The sequence below is a fragment of the Hippoglossus stenolepis genome, chromosome 15 (assembly GCF_022539355.2).
Source record: "Hippoglossus stenolepis isolate QCI-W04-F060 chromosome 15, HSTE1.2, whole genome shotgun sequence".
In the NCBI taxonomy this organism is placed as follows: domain Eukaryota; kingdom Metazoa; phylum Chordata; class Actinopteri; order Pleuronectiformes; family Pleuronectidae; genus Hippoglossus; species Hippoglossus stenolepis.
Genome location: NC_061497.1, coordinates 15,040,326 through 15,058,200, shown reverse-complemented (window position 1 = coordinate 15,058,200; position 17,875 = coordinate 15,040,326). Strand labels below are relative to the sequence as shown.

Here is a 17,875-nt window from a genome sequence, read left to right as displayed (position 1 = left end):
AGCAAAAGCTATTAATAGTAACACTTATAATAACAACAACAATTATTTTATTGTTTTGTTATTATTATTATAATAATATAGTAGTAGAAGTAGTAGTAGTAGTAGCAGTATTATAAGGCTATGTTATTGGATTGTTATTGATGCTGACACGTTGTAATGGTTTGGTTCATGTGGAGCTGCTTTTACTTACTTGTTGTCATGTTGAACCTATATGTACATTTTGTATAAATAACTGAATACGCTAAAGTATTATGAACCAATTATATATTTTATATTTTTATTATAATTTCATTATATTTTCTTTGAAGTTATGTATCATATATATGTAAAGGTGTTAAATCTCTAAATCAAAACTACATCCAGACACAGTGAGTTCTCTGCAGCCTGTTTCCTCCTCTGACCACAGGCTGTAGACGAACGGAGGAAGCACGGTGGGGGGAACCATCTCGACGTCTCTCTGACCGGTTGCGGGACTCGCTACGTGCGTGGCGTCACGGCCCGCCCCCTGCTCTCCTCTTTGTGCGGTTGACTGACAGGCTCCTTCCTTCTCTGCCGGGACAGGGACACACGGAGGTACGTCTCACATCTTCTGTTTTGTCAATAACACGCGGCTGACTCAGGTGGTCGGTCCGCCGCTCTGCCCCGGCCCGGAGCTCCAGAGCGGCGGGTCCGTCCGCCGCCTCCATCCGTGGTTTTATCAACCCGGAGCGGGATGCAGCTCGTGCCGCAGGGATGCTAGGCCCACTACTGCTGCTGCTGCTAGCTTAGCGGCTAATGTGCCGCGGTGCGGCCATTGGGCAGTGACAGTGCGGTGGACGGTGCTCAGGCAGCAAGTGACGAAGGAGCTTAGCTGGTTTCTCCCTCCTGTCACGTTACCGGCTTCGTGTGCGTCAACCTGCCGCAGGTTTTACCCACTTGCCCGCTGCCCACCTTGACGGACAGCTAATGCTAATCTGTTAGCAGTGGAGGGCAGAGGGATGCTGCTGCTGCCGCTGCCGCCCCCGCCTCCGGAGTCAAATAACCATTCACTCTATTGATCGATTAGAGTATCGATTACAGGTCTTATCGATTACAGGCCTTTCTCACAAATGGATGTCCCTGAATTAGCCTACAACCTGAGTGAGGGCTGAAGGACAGTGAGGAAGTTAGATGCTAATTCAAGTGTAACATGTCATGCATGGTCCTCATCTTTTCAAAGTCATTTGTTATACGTGATGGTAATAACAATAAAACGTCATTTCTATAGAACTTACCTAAACAACTTTATAGAATTCATAGGAATGCACAGAACAAAACAAAAATAAGAAAGATAACATAAAATAAAGCATTGAAAACGGACAACATCCGATTAAACGAGTTAAAAATCAGGCGTTGAAAGGTTTTCTTCAGATACAGAGTGGACCCCTCAGTCCTCAGGCGATCACATATCTAAGAGTATCCTGGTCCTATGTCCTGCAAGGCCTGTGACACTTCTGCCTGTGTCCATGAATGACAGCCATGAAACCACCCAGTTGTAGGAGGGTGTATTTGTTAGGTGTGCCAGCTATTTATGTGTGTTAATGGGCATTGCAGATGCGTGACATTAGTCAGCTTCCATAGTCCAGAAGTGATTCCCTATGACCGTAATTTACCCATGATGACCGGGTTCAGATGGCAGGTCGGAGGTGGGTGTAACTTGAGTAGTTCAGGGAGGGTGGATCTGGATGGAGGCCTTAGAATATGGTAAACAGACTGCATTTTTTACACTGTCAGACTATTCAAGGAGCTTTAAAATACAAGTTCACACACACAGTCATCCATACAGCGCTTCAGGGGCAATTTTTAGTGCTCAGTATCGTGCCCTAGGACACTTCTGAATGCTGACTGGAGTTGGTGAGGATCGAACCATGGTCATGTGGTTAGTTGGCCTCTACCTCCCCCACAGCCGCCCACTCTCCTGGGAGAGACGTGCATCTGTTGTGCCAGAGCAGATAATGTTTTACAGTTTCTAAAACCCAAACTGTGGTGGGTGCAGTGTTAGATATTTGAGATGGGGTAACGATGCAGGAGATGTTTTAGTCCTGATATATTTGGAGTAAAAGAGGGAAGTGAGTTTGCTCTAAAACTTAATAAATAAATGGACAGGGATGTTTAAACACACTCTTGATGCACTAGTGATGATTAGTCATTGAAGTTGAGCTACCCTTAGCTAAGTGTAGGTTGTATGTTTTTGTGCTCAACTTTACGTAGTACTAAACTGTATAAAATTTCACATAAACCTATACTGCAATACTGTAAATTTGTCTTCATTTGGGGGATTAAATATATAGTCATTGAGAAATTATACACTCAGATGATCCTATTCAACTGGTAAACTGCACGTATTCCTGCTCTTATCTTCTATCAATATGCTTATGTATGTTATCAACAAGGCTGCGTAACTGCTACTTTGTGATAACTGTCGTGCTCTTAAAAAATGGAGCCCACATCTCGTCTAATGATGAAATACACACATCTTGCACAACAGGCTTTTCAGGAAAAGGAAAGACAAAGGCTATGCACGAGAGACTAAATATGACTAAATCATCAGAATGGAAATGAAGGGCTAATGCCAAGTGTGACATTTGCATGTACAAGCTGCTCTCTGTACTGTCAGGAACGCAGGTTTGAAGGAATTTGCTCGCTCGAGTGTGAGTCACTCTGCTCATGTGAGACACTAACTTCGTTAGATCTGTACCTTTTACAATCCATCCGTATCCTTCTGTTTCTTCCGCCTTCTCCCTTTCAACAGCACTGCTCTCTGCCCAAACACCTCACATCTGACCTGTCTGTCTGTTCCTGACCTCTGACCTCTGTCCTCTATTGTGTTACTGAGTGCGCTGGCTGTCCTAAAGCTGTGACACAGCCTTGTTTTACCTTGTCACAGCCTTGATCATCTCTTTTTCTCTTTGCAGATAATGGCTGTACCTCCCACCTACATTGACCTTGGAAAGTCTGCCAGGGATGTTTTTACTAAGGGATATGGTAAGCACCAAGCAGCCCAAACCAGCACCTGTCCACACCGGACCTGACCCTTTACCCCCAATTATCGCCGAGTCAAATCCGCACCCACACAGACCCTATAACATGTGTCCCGCAACCTGACCCGTCACCCATTTTAAAAACACATGCCACATACATCACATGGGTTATGGCCTCCTTGCTCACCTGTACCCCTGCAGCTGTCAATCTGTTTCCTCAGCGACACTGTGCTTAGCTTGCAGCTATGAAAAGTTAATACAAGCAGCAAAGCCACTGGAATATATGCACCACTGACTTTTGTTGTCCCTATTTGACTCATTTTGCCAGCTAGAGTCTGAATATCTCCGGTGTAACTGAAGAGGTGACACACACCTCTGGTACAGAACAATACATTTTTCGAAAACCGAAATCAGTCAGACTATGAAGTAAACACATTATGAAACGCTTTCAGTTTCACAGACTTTGAGATCAAATTGAGAAACACAAGCTCATGTTGTCTTTGCCCTTTTCACGCAAATAAAGCACAGCTTGTCTTGTGTTCACTTGTGGCTTTAAGACTTGATAAATCTCCTCCAAAGTCAAAGAAATCATAATATAACAGTATTTACAGCTTTTACTAGCTGCTGGAGGTTATACCTTGTTAGTACTAATGCTCATTTCATTGCCTATTACTTTCTTCAGTTGATGTTTTTCCTTAGCTTTTTAGCTATAATAGATTTCTAGGCATTATATTGTTTTTTGTATACCCTCTTCCTTTGGAAGAAATATTTCATGTTTTATTAGTCTTTGCCCTAGAAGAACAGCACCATCTGTACTGCTGTTGTACTGTGAAGTAATCAAGGAGATTTCTTGCAAGATTCACTGCAACACTTCCTCTCAGTGTTTACCAGAAAGCCAAATGAAAGTAATTCAACCAGTTATTTTACTCAAAATCCTACCACTAGCTGAACACATGTTGAGGTGGAGCACTGAACCTGCAGTTAGAACGATTGTCCTTAAGGTGTGTTTTGTGTATACACAAAGTTGTGTGGCTCTATTTATGTCAACTTGATATCTAGAGAATTTCTGCTTGTTGCAGCAGCAGGAAGTTATTTATAATAAAGTTTATGGTTAAACTGTAAAATACCAAACCTCATTACATTTCTTTGTCATATGGGGTTGATAACATTTTAGGAATCATTGCCCATTTCTTTATTTACATATATCTTCCGATCTATCTTGTCGGAAATATTTCACTCCCTAATATCAGCATCGCCCCCAAAAGTCCAATCGGTCGGGTTTTAATCTCTTAGTAGTGTGAAGCCCTCAAGTTATTATTCATAACCGACACCTCTTATGCTTTCACAGATCAAATCAATGCGCACATTAAGTCAGTAGCTTTAAATGAAGTCTAGAGGCTGATAAATGGGTATTATACAGATAAATATTAATGACTTGGTTCAGTAAGATGTTATATTCATGAAGCGATTCTTAAGATGTGTATTAATAGAAAATCCTGAACAGTAATGACTAATAACATTGGTATTAAGGTGGCACTTGTTTTGAGGGCTACCCAGTGCATGTGCACGAGGTAGAGAAGCCTGCTGCATTTTAATAATAATCTTTGTGTTGTCATCCAGACATCATCTTGATAATCTCTAATTTTGTTAAATCCTGTCTGTTACAGGCTTCGGGCTCATCAAGCTGGACCTGAAAACAAAGTCGGACAATGGACTGGTAAGTCGTTGCCAGTCATTATCAGATTATCAGAGCCGCTACCCCAGACTGCAGCCATCCTATCATAGTTTAAGAGGCTCTTGGCTGATAGTAGACAGGCAGGTTATCTGATCTCGTTAACATTGCTGCAGGATGCTCTGACTTCTGCTGCCTGACTGATGCATTTAAAGAGTGTAGAGAGAAAAATATGTTTGCCTTTTATAAGGATATAAAAGTGAGGGTATACATACTCCTGCTTCTTTGTAAACTGAAACTGACATTCTAACTGTTTTCATTTGTTGTTGTTAAATAGTTTTTTTTTTTACCTTAGAAATGCCTCCTCAGTTTTTTGGGATAACGTTATTGTTAGTTTATTGTTTCAGATTAAAAATCAGATTGAGATTAACACCAAAGTCTAGTTTCATGTCATTTGTTGTCCAAGACCTGTCTGTCGTAAGGTTTTTAAACTTTATTTCTGATGATTAATGGCTTATTATTATTACAGGCTGGTTACAGACAGTATTTGTAGAAGGTCTACATGACTACATCACTGTCTAAGCACAGAAGAAGTTAACACCTAACACAAATAGATTTTGGAACAAGACATTCCAGTTAATTAACCTGTCTGTACCAAACTGCCACCTATTCTATGATGTACAGGAGTTCACCAGCACAGGCTCTGCCAACACTGAGACCAGCAAGGTCGCAGGATCCCTGGAGACCAAGTACAAGTGGGCGGAGCACGGACTGACCTTCACGGAGAAATGGAACACCGACAACACCCTGGGGACCGAGATCACCGTCGAAGACCAGGTTGGTGACGGTGTACACGGCCAAGAAAATCGTTTTACATTAAAAATATGATTTGTGTCGCTGTTGACATGGTATTTGTGGATTCTAAAAACAAAACATCCGCAAGGTGCACTGATTGTTTTAGGCTAATTGTAGAGACGTCTAATGTCCAACTTCAAAATCTAATTTCTTTAGTCATATCCCATTTCTGTGTTCACAAAGGTCTGTTACTCAAGTACTGTACTGTTTGTAAAATAATTTTCCTTCTCCGCAGTTGGCTAAGGGGCTGAAGATGACATTTGATTCCTCTTTCTCACCAAACACTGGGTAAGGAACATTGAATGAGGGCTCTGAAAATGGAGTTTGGTTTAACTGCTTGCTATGATATATAATATGAGTTGCGACAGTTGGGAAATAACAAAGGCCAAATTTCATAGATCACCAGTGCATTAATACTCCATCCTCTCCCTTGCTTCTTGCCAGCAAGAAGAGCGGCAAAATCAAGTCAGGCTACAAGTGCGACCATATTAACCTTGGCTGTGACGTCAACCATGACATTAATGGTACAGCCATCCACGGTGCAGCAGTGGTCGGCTATGAGGGCTGGCTGGCCGGCTACCAGATGACCTTCGAGGCGGGCAGGAACAGGATCACCCAGAGCAACTTCGCAGTTGGATACAAGACTGATGAGTTCCAGCTCCACACGAATGTGTAAGATGACATGAGCAGATTGACATGATTAAGTTCTTTTACCACACAGTGTAGTTCCAGTTTACTATTGTGAATCAATACAGCCTTGCACTTAGTTAAGCACTTAGTTGCACCCTGAATCCATTATAGATGCATGAATGTTTTAGTTTTTTTCATTTTAATAATAAGCTAAAAATAGATTTTTACATTCTGATGCTAAGTTCGTGTTTTTGTCTTGTGGTAAAAAGTGAATCCAGCCCATAAACCTTGACTAGACTGCAGCCTTCACACTATGTTATCATTGCTCATGTAAACGACAGCTGAGGCCGAAGGCTTCATGTAAATAGGTTGTCCATTTGTCCGTCCCATTCTTGTGAACATGAAAGGATTTAACTCACTTAGACTCTTGGATGAACTGATTAGGTTTTAGTGGCGAAAGGTCAAGGATAGTGTGAACTCACGTCCAACACCTTTCCCTGAAAGCAATATATCAGGAATAACAGGAGGGGATTTATTACATGTGGCACAAACCTTCACACGCAATTGGGGATGAGCTGATTTGAATTTGGTGGTCAAAGGTCACTGTGACCTCACAAAGAATAATTTTAGCTATAACTCAAGAATTAATTGACAAATTTAACACAAATGTCTAACAGGGTGAATGATGAAGTGATATCATTTATATCTAAAAGGTCAACTTTGCTGTAACTTCATAATGTTCTGCAAAAACACTTTTCTATCCATTATTGAGCGCCATAATTCAGGAAGGGAAAGGGAAGAATGGGGAAAAAACTTGACAGGTAGGCGGAGGCATACATCGCCAGACGGTCATTCTACTCCTGTCCTTGTCTGGCCGACTAACTTGTTGCCCGATTGGCTGTCTGCTGTTCACCCAGGTGCCTGGCAGTTATTTTTACACCCAGGTGATGGGATTTGCTGGGTTGCAAGTGAGATGAAGTGAATAGTTGGCAGACATGAAGGGCCTGAGTTAAAAGGCAGAATGAGGTAATGCCAGACAGAGGGAGAGAGAGGGACAGTCTTAGTCTTGTTTCTCGCTGCGTTCCTCCTTGCACACGTCTTTCTGTGTCAGTCTACAGCTGAAGTGGTGACGTGAGGTCTCGTGAAGTGTAACACAGGCTTTGTATTAGTGCTGTCAACTATGGAGGTCTGTTAAAGACATGCACAATACTAATAAATTACCCTTTGCTGTCAGTAGCAAATGTATAACTTTTATTTGTCCACCTGAGAAGAAAACATCACCAGCTTAATTGTTGCATTAACTTTATGCTGTTTTTTTTTGTCTCAGAAATGATGGTACTGAGTTCGGTGGCTCCATCTACCAAAAGGTGAACGACCAGCTGGAGACGGCCGTCAACCTGGCCTGGACTGCTGGAAACAGCAACACCCGCTTTGGCATCGCCGCCAAGTATCAGATTGATCCTGATGCATCCTTCTCTGTGAGTAGTGTTTTTAAACCCAAGTAGTGACTTAAGTTGTGGTGTAGACAGCTTGATGTCATGCTCGCTCAGGTTTCACACAGTGAAGAAGCCAATGAAACCAGCTCCTTCCTGTTTTTGTTTAGACCTTTTTAGCTGTTCCGTTTTTTTTCTTGTTTTAGAGACACAGTCTGGGAATCAACTGCACAAACAAAGATTGACTCCGACTGGTCATGTTGCCCTATTTAAATCTGGGTCACTGTCTTTGCTGCATGTCCTCCCTAGCTGACCAACTTGGCATGATGGACATGAGTCCATGTGAGCACATCACACTTAGCAGAGTCTGAGAGCAGCCTCGTGGGAGGAGTCTGTCTGCCAGAGTAAAGGCTTATTAAGTCCTGTCTGTCACATTAGTCCTTAAATCCCACTTGCAGCAGAGCCAATTAGTGTGAATGGCTGTTTCGTTTGTCAGTGTCATTTTATAAAAAAAAAACATTATTAGCATGTTAATAACATCTCCTTCATATCACTCTGAACTGAAACTGTTAGTGGTGACTTTTCAGTTTCAGTTTCATATAAACCATAGCTTAGTTTTTGCTGACATTTAGCTGAGATCAGGCATTAAATTAGATACAATATAATCAATGCCATCTATTAGTAATATGAGTTTTTCTCTGTATAATTTTTTTTTCCTCTGTGGTTCTCACACAGGCGAAGGTGAACAACTCCAGCCTCGTGGGCCTGGGCTACACTCAGACTCTGAAGCCAGGTGAGTGCAGACTGTATGAAACGTTATGTTTACATAAGACAACAATATTTCAACATTTGCTAAGTACTTGAGACAATATTATAAACTAAAATAGCATTAAACCAGGATTTTCAAAAATGTGATACATGTCATAATCTGAGTAGTAGAATTTAGATTTCAAGTTTACTTAAAGTAAAGACAAGGTCTTGATCAAATTATGGCTTTTCAGTAGAGTTTTTGTGGCAAAAAGAACAGTATGTTTTTTGCAAAAGAGTAAATTTCAGGACTAGAATGATGCACAGCTAAGGCTGGTTGGATGATTTACTTACTTGAAATTTACCAAAATGCCATTTCTCACCATGTTAAAGAAGGTGTAAAAAAAAAAGTTTTATTCACTTCTAATTTTAACGGGTTTCTCTTTGGGTTATGCCCCAACATGGTTCAGTAGGTTTTGAATAATTCTGTTGACAGAGAAAAACCGAACAGTAATGAAAACAACCTCCTTGGCAGAGGTAACAGCAACAACATACATCACAGAAAGACGGGATTAGCAATTTAATTCTGGATCAAGATTGAGTGTAGAGGTGGAATCTTCAGTCAGTTGGCACTGGACTAGTTCAGTAATGTTTGGAAAGTTTGAAAGTATTTATACATTTAATCACAATTTCCTTGTCTGTGCATGATTTATCCTGATGTGTGTTCCTGCAGGCATCAAGCTGACACTCTCTGCTCTCCTCGACGGCAAGAACATCAACGCCGGTGGCCACAAGCTTGGTCTCGGCCTCGAGTTCCAAGCATAGGAGGATGAGGCCCATGCTCTTCCAGTCCTCCCAGCACACACGCATTCCCCAACTTAAAAAAAAATTCCAAATCTGTTTTGATTAGTTAGCCCTCACAAAATCCTTGATTCCCCTAGACTTGTTACAGCTGGAAGCGAGACATCATAAAGGTTCAATCGTCCCAGAGACGATCTACCACGTTTAAAGGACCACTTTAAGGGAGCAGTATATTTTGACCATAAAGACCCCGGTTCAGAACAAAACTACAAGCATTTATCTTGAATTGTGTAGCTTGCAAGGGAAAAGTAGCCTGGAGTACACCTATGTTGGCCTCACTCTTTGTCATCTCACTACATTCTTACACAATGTTTTAATCTGTGTGTCTCTATCTTCTTTTCTTATGCAGATAAAAGGGAAGATCAGAAGTAGGTCAGCCCTAAATGCAAACTGGGTTTGACACCTTTAACGTACAGTTAAATAGTTACAACACCAGATGGTGCTGTTACATAGCGCCAGTAAGCACTCCCCACTCAACAGGTGTTGTGGTGAATACTTTAATTTTATCACTATTGCACTGGAGAGCTCTTGTATTTGTCTGGACACGTTATACAATGGGAAGCGTTAGTTGTCCCTGATGCAAGCGGCTGTCAGTAGCTCAAAGAGACACTACACCCCAGTGTGTACGTCCTGTGTTTTCGTCTCACTTGTCTTTTGTGTCAGTGCATTTGGTGTGATTCATGTCTTTTGTTACATATAGTAAAAAGAATATTATTTTATTGACAGTCTTGCAGAGTTAAATCTAACTATTAAGTCTAGCGAAAGCAAAGACCAGTCAGATCCTTTATAGTGGAGCAAATGAAAGGAAACGTATCGTGCACACAGTTGAAACTCTCTGGATAAGTTCATTCTTAGCAGGAGAAAGGACAAATATATTGGACAGGAAATGGTAGTCTTCCAAATCTGGTCATGGGAATCATGCTTGGTGTACTTGGCAGTATTGTCATTCCCTGAATAATAAATATGAAGAACAAACTGGACCAGTTTCTGATTGTATTTGTTCCTGTGTCTTTTGTCAGATAAACACCTGCATCCAGTGATTATAACTTCAACTTGTATCACTCTAGCTACAGCTACCAGAGCTATATATATATAAGCGGATCGAGCTGATAGATGTTGAAGAGCAATCAATTTTCCTAAAAGAAATGAACAACGAAGAAAAGAAAGACGTCTTTGTTCGTTCCTTCAACTCAATTCAAAAATGGCGGTGAGACTGCCGGAGATACGATGCTACCAAGCGGACCAATCACAGCTCTTGCTGTCTGCGTCGCTTCGAAGTGTAGTTACATTTTTGGGGGCTACGGTGTAGCTTTAATGCAGAAACAGGAATTGGGCTTAATGGAACGTGGCATCACTTTTGCAGCACCGTCATGGCGTCCATCTTTATTTACGGTCTATGGCATAGACGTATAGATACATTACAAACAGGAACTATGAGTAAATTTTCCAAATAAAAACAAACATAGCATCATAAAAGTCTCGCTTTTATATAGCTGAAAATTTGATATTGGGCAACTTTTAACACTTTAAGTTATTTTAGGTTCCGGGTGAAGTTATTTCCTGTCAGTCAACTCTCCCTGCGTGTGTGTGCGTGTTTGTGTGTCGCCATGTTAAGCCACGCCCCTCCACTCACTCACTCACCAACATGGCGACGCTCAGGACGATGGGTCGCAGCAGCAGAACCGTGTGCGCTCTCTCTCTCGTGATTCTACTGCAGCTGTTGGCCGGCGGCTGTCTGTCAGCTCCTGTAAACGCGACAGGTTGGTCCGACATGTTTGAATGATCTGAGATGAGGCGTGTTGTCAAACCACCGACCGACCAGGAATGCTAGTTAGCGAGCTAGCCACTAGCCAGCGACGGAGAGATGACGTTCGTGTAGCTTGTTGGCTAGCGCGTCAGGCTAACAACCGCGGTTTCACGCGACGAGCGGCCCCAAGAAAGTCATGACATCTTACTTTTTTTCGACCTTTATACTTTATCCGTGAATCTTAGTTCGGTTTAACAAAGTGTTTCCCCGAAGAACTGGCAAATGTCACGACTCTGTTCTTGTTTGGAAAAGGTCCCTTCGCTAGATGTTGACTTGATAACACGTCATTACCATATTCATGTGTCTGTTTAGATGTTATTTCATAAACTATTTCAATACAAATCAGTTCTGTGAGTTAAAACGTGTTTTGAAATCACTGTGGGAAAACTACAGTAACACTTGAGTCATAACAAGACTCCATTACAGAGGCAGGCATATTTTTCTTCAGCTTAAACCTGTAGTCAATGATAATATAACAACTTTATATATATATATACAACACTTGAATATGATTAGTCAGTGTCCGAAAGAGAGAGAAATGTTAATTGTGTAAATCTTTAATGTCAAGAAAAACTTTGAATGATTCTAACGAGAGCTAGAGAACTGTGTCATTTCAAATCTGTACAATTGTTCTATAAACTCAGATTCACATCATTGCTTTAGTTGTTTAGATGTTATCTCACATTAATTTTGAAACTAGGCTAAGAATCTGCCGTTATGTAAAACATCCCGAGGTCAGTGATCCAGTGGAATGACATGTGGATTTATTGCATTCCTCTGTGTCATAGTTCATACATGAAGAGACTTGAATGTTCTGCTGTTGAAACATTGGATTAACAATCTACAATTAGCTCCTCGATTTATTCTGTATATACTATACTTTTCCCTCTCTGTATTTGTTTCTCTCATACTAATATATTTGTCTTTAATACTAATACATAACCTAAAATGAGGATTTTATAGGTTTTTCTTTGACAGATCGTTTATGTATTTTGTTTTTATGTTGTGTGAACTAAACTAAAGTTCAATAGGAAACGATCTCCGTAATGTGGGGGCTCAGATAGATAAACCTTGATCACCTTTTGTTTCAAGGTGAGACATAAAGGTCACTGGGACCAGTTTAACGTCTATGGTCTCTAAAGTCTATGGTGTACTTTGTGATCCCCCTCAGGCGACACTTGAGTCGAGCTGCAGTGATGTGGGCAGATAGTGACTCGGTCCAGATGTTCTTGTCATATATCTCCGCTCTGAACTAACCCCAGTCCAGGAGCCCCCAACACTCATTACAGAAAACCCCTTTAGTCGTTTGCCTGCAAGGAAACAGGGCCTCTGCCTCGCCTGTAAAATTGATCTCAGTGGCGTTGGACTTTGGCTGAACAGCGTATATAGGCCAACTCTGTTAAGGTGGATTTCTTCAGCTGTGTGCGTCCATTCTCTTCATATCAATGACTGGATATCATGTTACCGCCTGTTATTGTCATTGTGTTCCTTTGGGGAAATTGGAGTCCCTGGTGTATTTCCTCTTCATAATATGACACCACTCATTTTATTCACTCATACATCTTATTTTTGCAAGTATTATTGTGATATAAATGCACTGAGGCACAACAATACACACAAAACAATAAATGATCATGAATAGAATATTTTCTGTAGAATTAGTAAACAATTTTTTTATTGGATATTTAACGCACACAATCTCTTTTGTTTCCTGGAATTACATAAGAAGTAGTTTAAGTATTTAAAATAACATAAACTGCTTACCGTTACATAAACGCTGTTTGTTCATGATTCATGAAATTGCAGTCGTCATGCTTACGGATGTCCCTCTGGATTTTCTCCTTGTGTGTTTTGTCACTGTTGAGCAAGGCAAGGAACAAAACTACTGAGGGAAGATGATCGCTTGATCAGCCACTAACCTGCTAACCATTTATTATGCCTGAAGTAAAATTATCATTTGCTAACTGTTAAGGGGTTTATTATAAGTTTATTTGCAGTAAGCTAGTGCTGAAAGTGATTTTACAGATATCACAGTGGTCCAATCTGAATAAACCGGTCTCAAGAGCCTAAAGAGTGCAAGTTTATAGAGGAGGAAGATTCTCCATCACACGAAATGAGATGTGTGATTTCAGAACATGGTACAAACATGCTTTTTCAATAATAATATTGGTCAGGTGGGATCCAGCTGTCTGCCCTCAAAACTCTGAATTTGCTGTAGTACGCTGCTTCATGCTGCAAAGCCAATGACTGTTACTGCCACAAAGATCTCCTGTTCACCGATGATTATTTATGCTGCCCGTGCTCCATGGATATGAATAGTCCCTTTGTTCTAGTGTGTTCGTCTTGCTCTGCACTTCAAGTCCCTAGTGTTGTCCTCCCGTCCTTAGCAACGCCTCCTCGTCCCACAGGATGTAATAATGTTGACACACGGTTAAATGGTGTCATTGATTCAGGAAAGCTGGCCAGATGCACACAACAACTTCAACTTTCATTTAAAGGTGCAACCAAAATTATTATGAAACAGAAAACATTAGGTCAGTTAGACTGTAAACTTTATAAACAGGCTAAAAAAATCGGAAAACCTGGCTGACACTGACCTTTATTCAAACCCCCTTTATAAAAGATCTTTCATGGGATGAACTATCTTGCAGTGAGTTAAATCAAATGATGTGGGGGGCTGACAGTATTCTATTCAATAACACGTCGCATTGTTTCTTAAAGGAGAAAAACTGTCTCAAAACATAATACCTCATTGTTGGTTGTGGTCATGGGAGGAGGGCATGTTTTCACACAATCACACACAATCAAGCTGCTGTTTAGTACAATTGGCCACTTGGAATTGCTGGAATGTTTACTGCTTTGCCCACGAGCATTTTAAGCTCATTTCCCGGTCGTAGGTGCTGGTGTGATCACAGTGGGTATCTGTTGAGAGAGTGCAAACTGCCTTATTAGCCAGAAAGTGTAGGGAGTGAAGTCTCCTACTTTGATTGATAATAAATATACCCCTTAGTGTTTATGCTTTTCAAGTTGATATGTTCAAGTGAAAGAAGTTGTATTTTGTCAGCCTCATTTTAGTAACCTAATATATAATGTTCTCCTCTTACTTGACAGAACACAAAGAAGATAATCTGATGGGAATTGGATCTCAAAATGTGACCATCGCCAAGAAGGACACAAGTGAGGTAGAGACGTCGCCGCCTGAGCACAGCAACACAACTGTAACAGAGCCCAAAAACACTACAACAACTGTTGACGATGGCTCCACACCAGCAAAAACAGCGCCTCACAAAGACGACAAGACACCTTCCGCTGACCCAAAAATGCCTGATCAGAATGTGCATCAAATGACCCTCATTGCGACCTCTGCAGATACACATCAAGACCCCGTCAGCGCTGGGGAGCAAGAACCCGTCAGCGCTGGGGAGCAAGAACCCGTCAGCGCTGGGGAGCAAGAACCCGTCAGCGCTGGGGAGCAAGAACCCATCACCGCTGGGGAGCAAGAACCCATCACCGCTGGGGAGCAAGAACCAGATGCAGCTAACCCTGTCACGGTTAAAACGCCAGAGAAACCCGCTGTTTCTGAAACCATTTCAGCCACTACTGCAGAAGTCCCCACCACCTCAGTGAAAACCCCCGAACCAACTGAACCTATAGCAGAAAAACCAGAACCCCCTGCCTCTGACACGAAACTCCCCAGCGCATTGAAGCCGTCCGAAGAGCAGGACTCTGAACCGGGCCTGCTGCAGACCACTGAGAAAGGACCAGAACCCCACATTGATTTAGATGGTTACCCAGATGAGGACGAAAAAGACGAAGACGACGAAGATGACGGAACCTACGGAGAGAGCGACGACATCGACAGCAATGACAATATGGAGACGACTGACAACGAATACCTTAATGGTGCAGTTGAGGACAAAGACCAGACTCTGAGCACGCACCAGCAGTCAGGCAGGATGGAGGTGACACATAACAATGAAGTAGAGAGCTACAACACGGAGGACGAGGACTCGCACTTCTTCTTTCATCTGGTCATCCTGGCTTTCCTGGTGGCCATCATCTACATCACCTATCACAACAAGAGGAAGGTGAGTGTTGGCATTGCCACCGCTGGCCAGCAAATTGGCTTCATGCACCACAGTGGCAGTTCAGGGGAATAAGGGGGAAAAAATCATTTGCTCTTAAAGTCAGAAAATCCTCAAAGCTGAGCTAAATTTAAGCATAAGGTTAAATGATGTGGTGGACAACGACGCAGAGAAGCACATGACAGCTTTTCCATGTGATCAGAAGGGAGGTGCAGGGAGCACTCAACCCGTCCATCGAGCTGAAATCATATAGGAAGAACCACTGGTTTAGAGGAATTTTGTATTTAGTTAGATTTCATCCTGGGACTCAGGAGCTTGCACTGCACACTAAGATGTGTTTTTCATATTTTCACATCTGAAATACTATCTTAAGTTTCCGTTTGTCTTTGTTGCCACATGCAGCTTTATGTAAATATACAACTTGAGATTTGGTCATGACACTGACGTTTTTTCCTGCGTTTTTTTTCAACCACACTACATAAAAAAAGCAACCTCAGCACTGCATTCCTTAGGTATTCAACAAAGCTCCTGGTGGTTTGATTTATTTCATCTGTAGATCAATATCCTGGTGAAGAACATGCAGTTGGTATTTTTTACTTTCTAGAGGGACAAGTTATTTTTCTTTCGAGAGGAAGGTTTTATAATTTATAATAAAAAGTAAAGTTGGATCTTACAGCCGAAGTGTGGATTCCAATTATGTAGTCTTTCAACTTTTCTGCTCGCCTGTTAACCAAGGAATATTTTTACTTGATCAGCACTCACACATTAATTTGATTTCTATCTTATATCCCCCCCGTCTTCTTTTCAGATCTTTCTCTTAGCTCAGAGTCGGCGCTGGAAGGACGGTCTGTGTTCCCGGAACAACGTGGAGTACCACCGCCTGGACCAGAACGTCAACGAGGCCATGCCGTCCCTCAAGATGACCCGAGACTACATTTTTTGATCCACGTTCTCAGGACCAATGTCCGGACCTGCGCAGAGCCAGTCGGCCATCTTTCTTCCCGGCAGGTTGCATAGTCACGACGCTGTGCTTTGTCCTGGAGCTTGATAGATGCTTTCTCTTGCTTTACGAGCCAGTTGGAGAGAAGGAGGTGTTGTCGTATTTCGGATAGAATTATGTGCAGGATTTATTTTTTACTCTTCATCTGTTATTCCTATATTTTATATTTTAATATGATTTCCTCTTTGTTTTTCTTAAATTGATAGCTTGGGATTGAAATATATTTATCTTTGTTTTTGTTTTTAGCCTTATGGTCCCTCTACACCTATATTTTCTTCTTGCATTCTGTCTTAATATAATTTAATAATCAAAATAAGAGTTCGAAGATTTACACGCTAAGGTAATCTTTAGGTCATAATATAATACGTAATAATAGCAGTTGAATATTTTCCCCAAGATTGATTGATGAAGATTTTCTGTCAGTCAGTGGCCAAGATAGGAAATGACTCACTGTCTCGTTTGTGTCAGGCATACGTTTGTGTCAGGCATACTTTAGTAAGGTGTATGTATGCATACTGGAGTTAAAGTAAAATAAACATTGGGTAATTTGATTTAAAGACATAAAGTTGAAATATTTGTGTTTTAAATTAACAAGATTATTTTTAAACTTATAATTTCTGTAACAATAAGTTCATGATTGCATTAAGCATCAAGTTAAAAGGACTCTTCAGGTGAAGGGTATGTTCACGTGATTAAGCCATTCAAAAGAAGACAGATGCTGTATTTAGTTCAGGTTTCAATGTACTGATTGTGTATGGGAGAAGCTTTTTTTACTACCAGACGTTTCCCCTCTTCATCAGTTTATATTTAACTTGTCTGATATGGTATCTCTTCTTCTTCTGCCCAGATTTTGCTATGTAGAAATGCTGGGGCTGGCCCTCTTTGCTTTTTATGACTTCGGTGAAGTCTCTATCAACCATTCTTCATCATATTTGTGGCAAAAAAGCGACCGTTGTTTTCCCTCCTGCTCACAAAGAATGAACTAGCTACCTTCTGTCAAAGTACGAAGTTGGTGGACTGTTTTCGTTCATCAGTTTGTTTTTTTGCACGCTCTGTGTGGCCTAATGTTCTCGAGCACCATTTCTTTGTCGCTGTCTCTTGCCTTCAGTTAAATCGCTGTAACCGCCACATGAATCCTCATATTTGTTATCAGTCTTTTGTCGCCTTCTCTCAGTTGTTTCCATCTGTCTTGTCCGTGAACGAGGTATTCAGTGGGTAGATAGATAATGCGATTTGCACTGTGCCATCGTAGAATATGGGCCGAGGGTGGGAGATGACAGATCTTGCAATCAACAGTAGAAACTGTGCAATCTTGTTTTTGTCAATAAAGCACAAATTGTGTACAGAGGCCTTGCTTTATCTTTCATGTTTGTCCAGCCCAGGCGATAAATCTAACGTCCTTGTCCTCTGACCGATTGTTTGAGATCCAAAGTATTTAAAGTGCAGAGGCTTCTGTGATCCAGCTCTCTATGTGGTAAATGTTCAGTTCAACGTTGGCATCACTACAGGAATCTGAAAAAACATTCACTTTCTCTGTGGCTCAGAGGTTGAGCCCAAAAAAATAGTGGTTAAACCTATTAATAGATTTAAAAGCAGTTTATCCAGTTTAGATTTTAGAACTGACACATTTCTACTTTGCAAAACAAAACGAATATGCACTTCTCTAACTTCAATACTAAAGGATGAACTGAAATGGAAAAAAAAAAAGCAGCTGCAGTTGCATGATGGGTAAAAGGACCATAACTTTTCCTCTAATGTTGTGTTGAGCACTACAGACTGCTAAATG

At 41.3% G+C, this 17,875-nt stretch overlaps 2 protein-coding genes across 2 annotated transcripts; both read left to right on the top strand.

Moving 5' to 3' along the window:
- The first annotated feature begins 423 nt into the window (after nucleotides 1-423).
- Nucleotides 424-10,177, top strand: vdac1 (voltage-dependent anion channel 1). Its single transcript, XM_035178990.1, has 9 exons — nucleotides 424-573; nucleotides 2,934-3,003; nucleotides 4,667-4,716; nucleotides 5,356-5,508; nucleotides 5,762-5,814; nucleotides 5,971-6,198; nucleotides 7,484-7,634; nucleotides 8,325-8,382; nucleotides 9,070-10,177. The coding sequence occupies exons 2-9, from the start codon at nucleotides 2,937-2,939 to the stop codon at nucleotides 9,159-9,161; spliced, it is 852 nt and encodes a 283-aa protein (XP_035034881.1). The 5' UTR covers nucleotides 424-573; nucleotides 2,934-2,936; the 3' UTR covers nucleotides 9,162-10,177.
- Nucleotides 10,178-10,800: 623 nt separating this feature from the next.
- On the top strand, nucleotides 10,801-17,437 carry c15h5orf15 (chromosome 15 C5orf15 homolog). The gene is made up of 3 exons (XM_035178733.2): nucleotides 10,801-10,957; nucleotides 14,116-15,092; nucleotides 15,898-17,437. Exons 1-3 carry the CDS (start codon nucleotides 10,843-10,845, stop codon nucleotides 16,030-16,032), a joined length of 1,227 nt encoding a protein of 408 aa, XP_035034624.1. The 5' UTR covers nucleotides 10,801-10,842; the 3' UTR covers nucleotides 16,033-17,437.
- Nucleotides 17,438-17,875: the final 438 nt, after the last annotated feature.

What these genes read in the sequence shown, in the direction of transcription:
- vdac1 (XM_035178990.1), top strand. Translation starts at nt 2,937, where the DNA reads ATGGCTGTACCTCCCACCTACATTGACCTTGGAAAGTCTGCCAGGGAT. An exon ending in TGTTTTTACTAAGGGATATG is followed by an intron (nt 3,004 to 4,666) that starts GTAAGCACCAAG and finishes TGTCTGTTACAG; the next exon opens with GCTTCGGGCTCATCAAGCTG. An exon ending in AGATCACCGTCGAAGACCAG is followed by an intron (nt 5,509 to 5,761) that starts GTTGGTGACGGT and finishes CCTTCTCCGCAG; the next exon opens with TTGGCTAAGGGGCTGAAGAT.
- c15h5orf15 (XM_035178733.2), top strand. Translation starts at nt 10,843, where the DNA reads ATGGCGACGCTCAGGACGATGGGTCGCAGCAGCAGAACCGTGTGCGCT. An exon ending in AGCTCCTGTAAACGCGACAG is followed by an intron (nt 10,958 to 14,115) that starts GTTGGTCCGACA and finishes CTTACTTGACAG; the next exon opens with AACACAAAGAAGATAATCTG. An exon ending in CCTATCACAACAAGAGGAAG is followed by an intron (nt 15,093 to 15,897) that starts GTGAGTGTTGGC and finishes TCTTCTTTTCAG; the next exon opens with ATCTTTCTCTTAGCTCAGAG.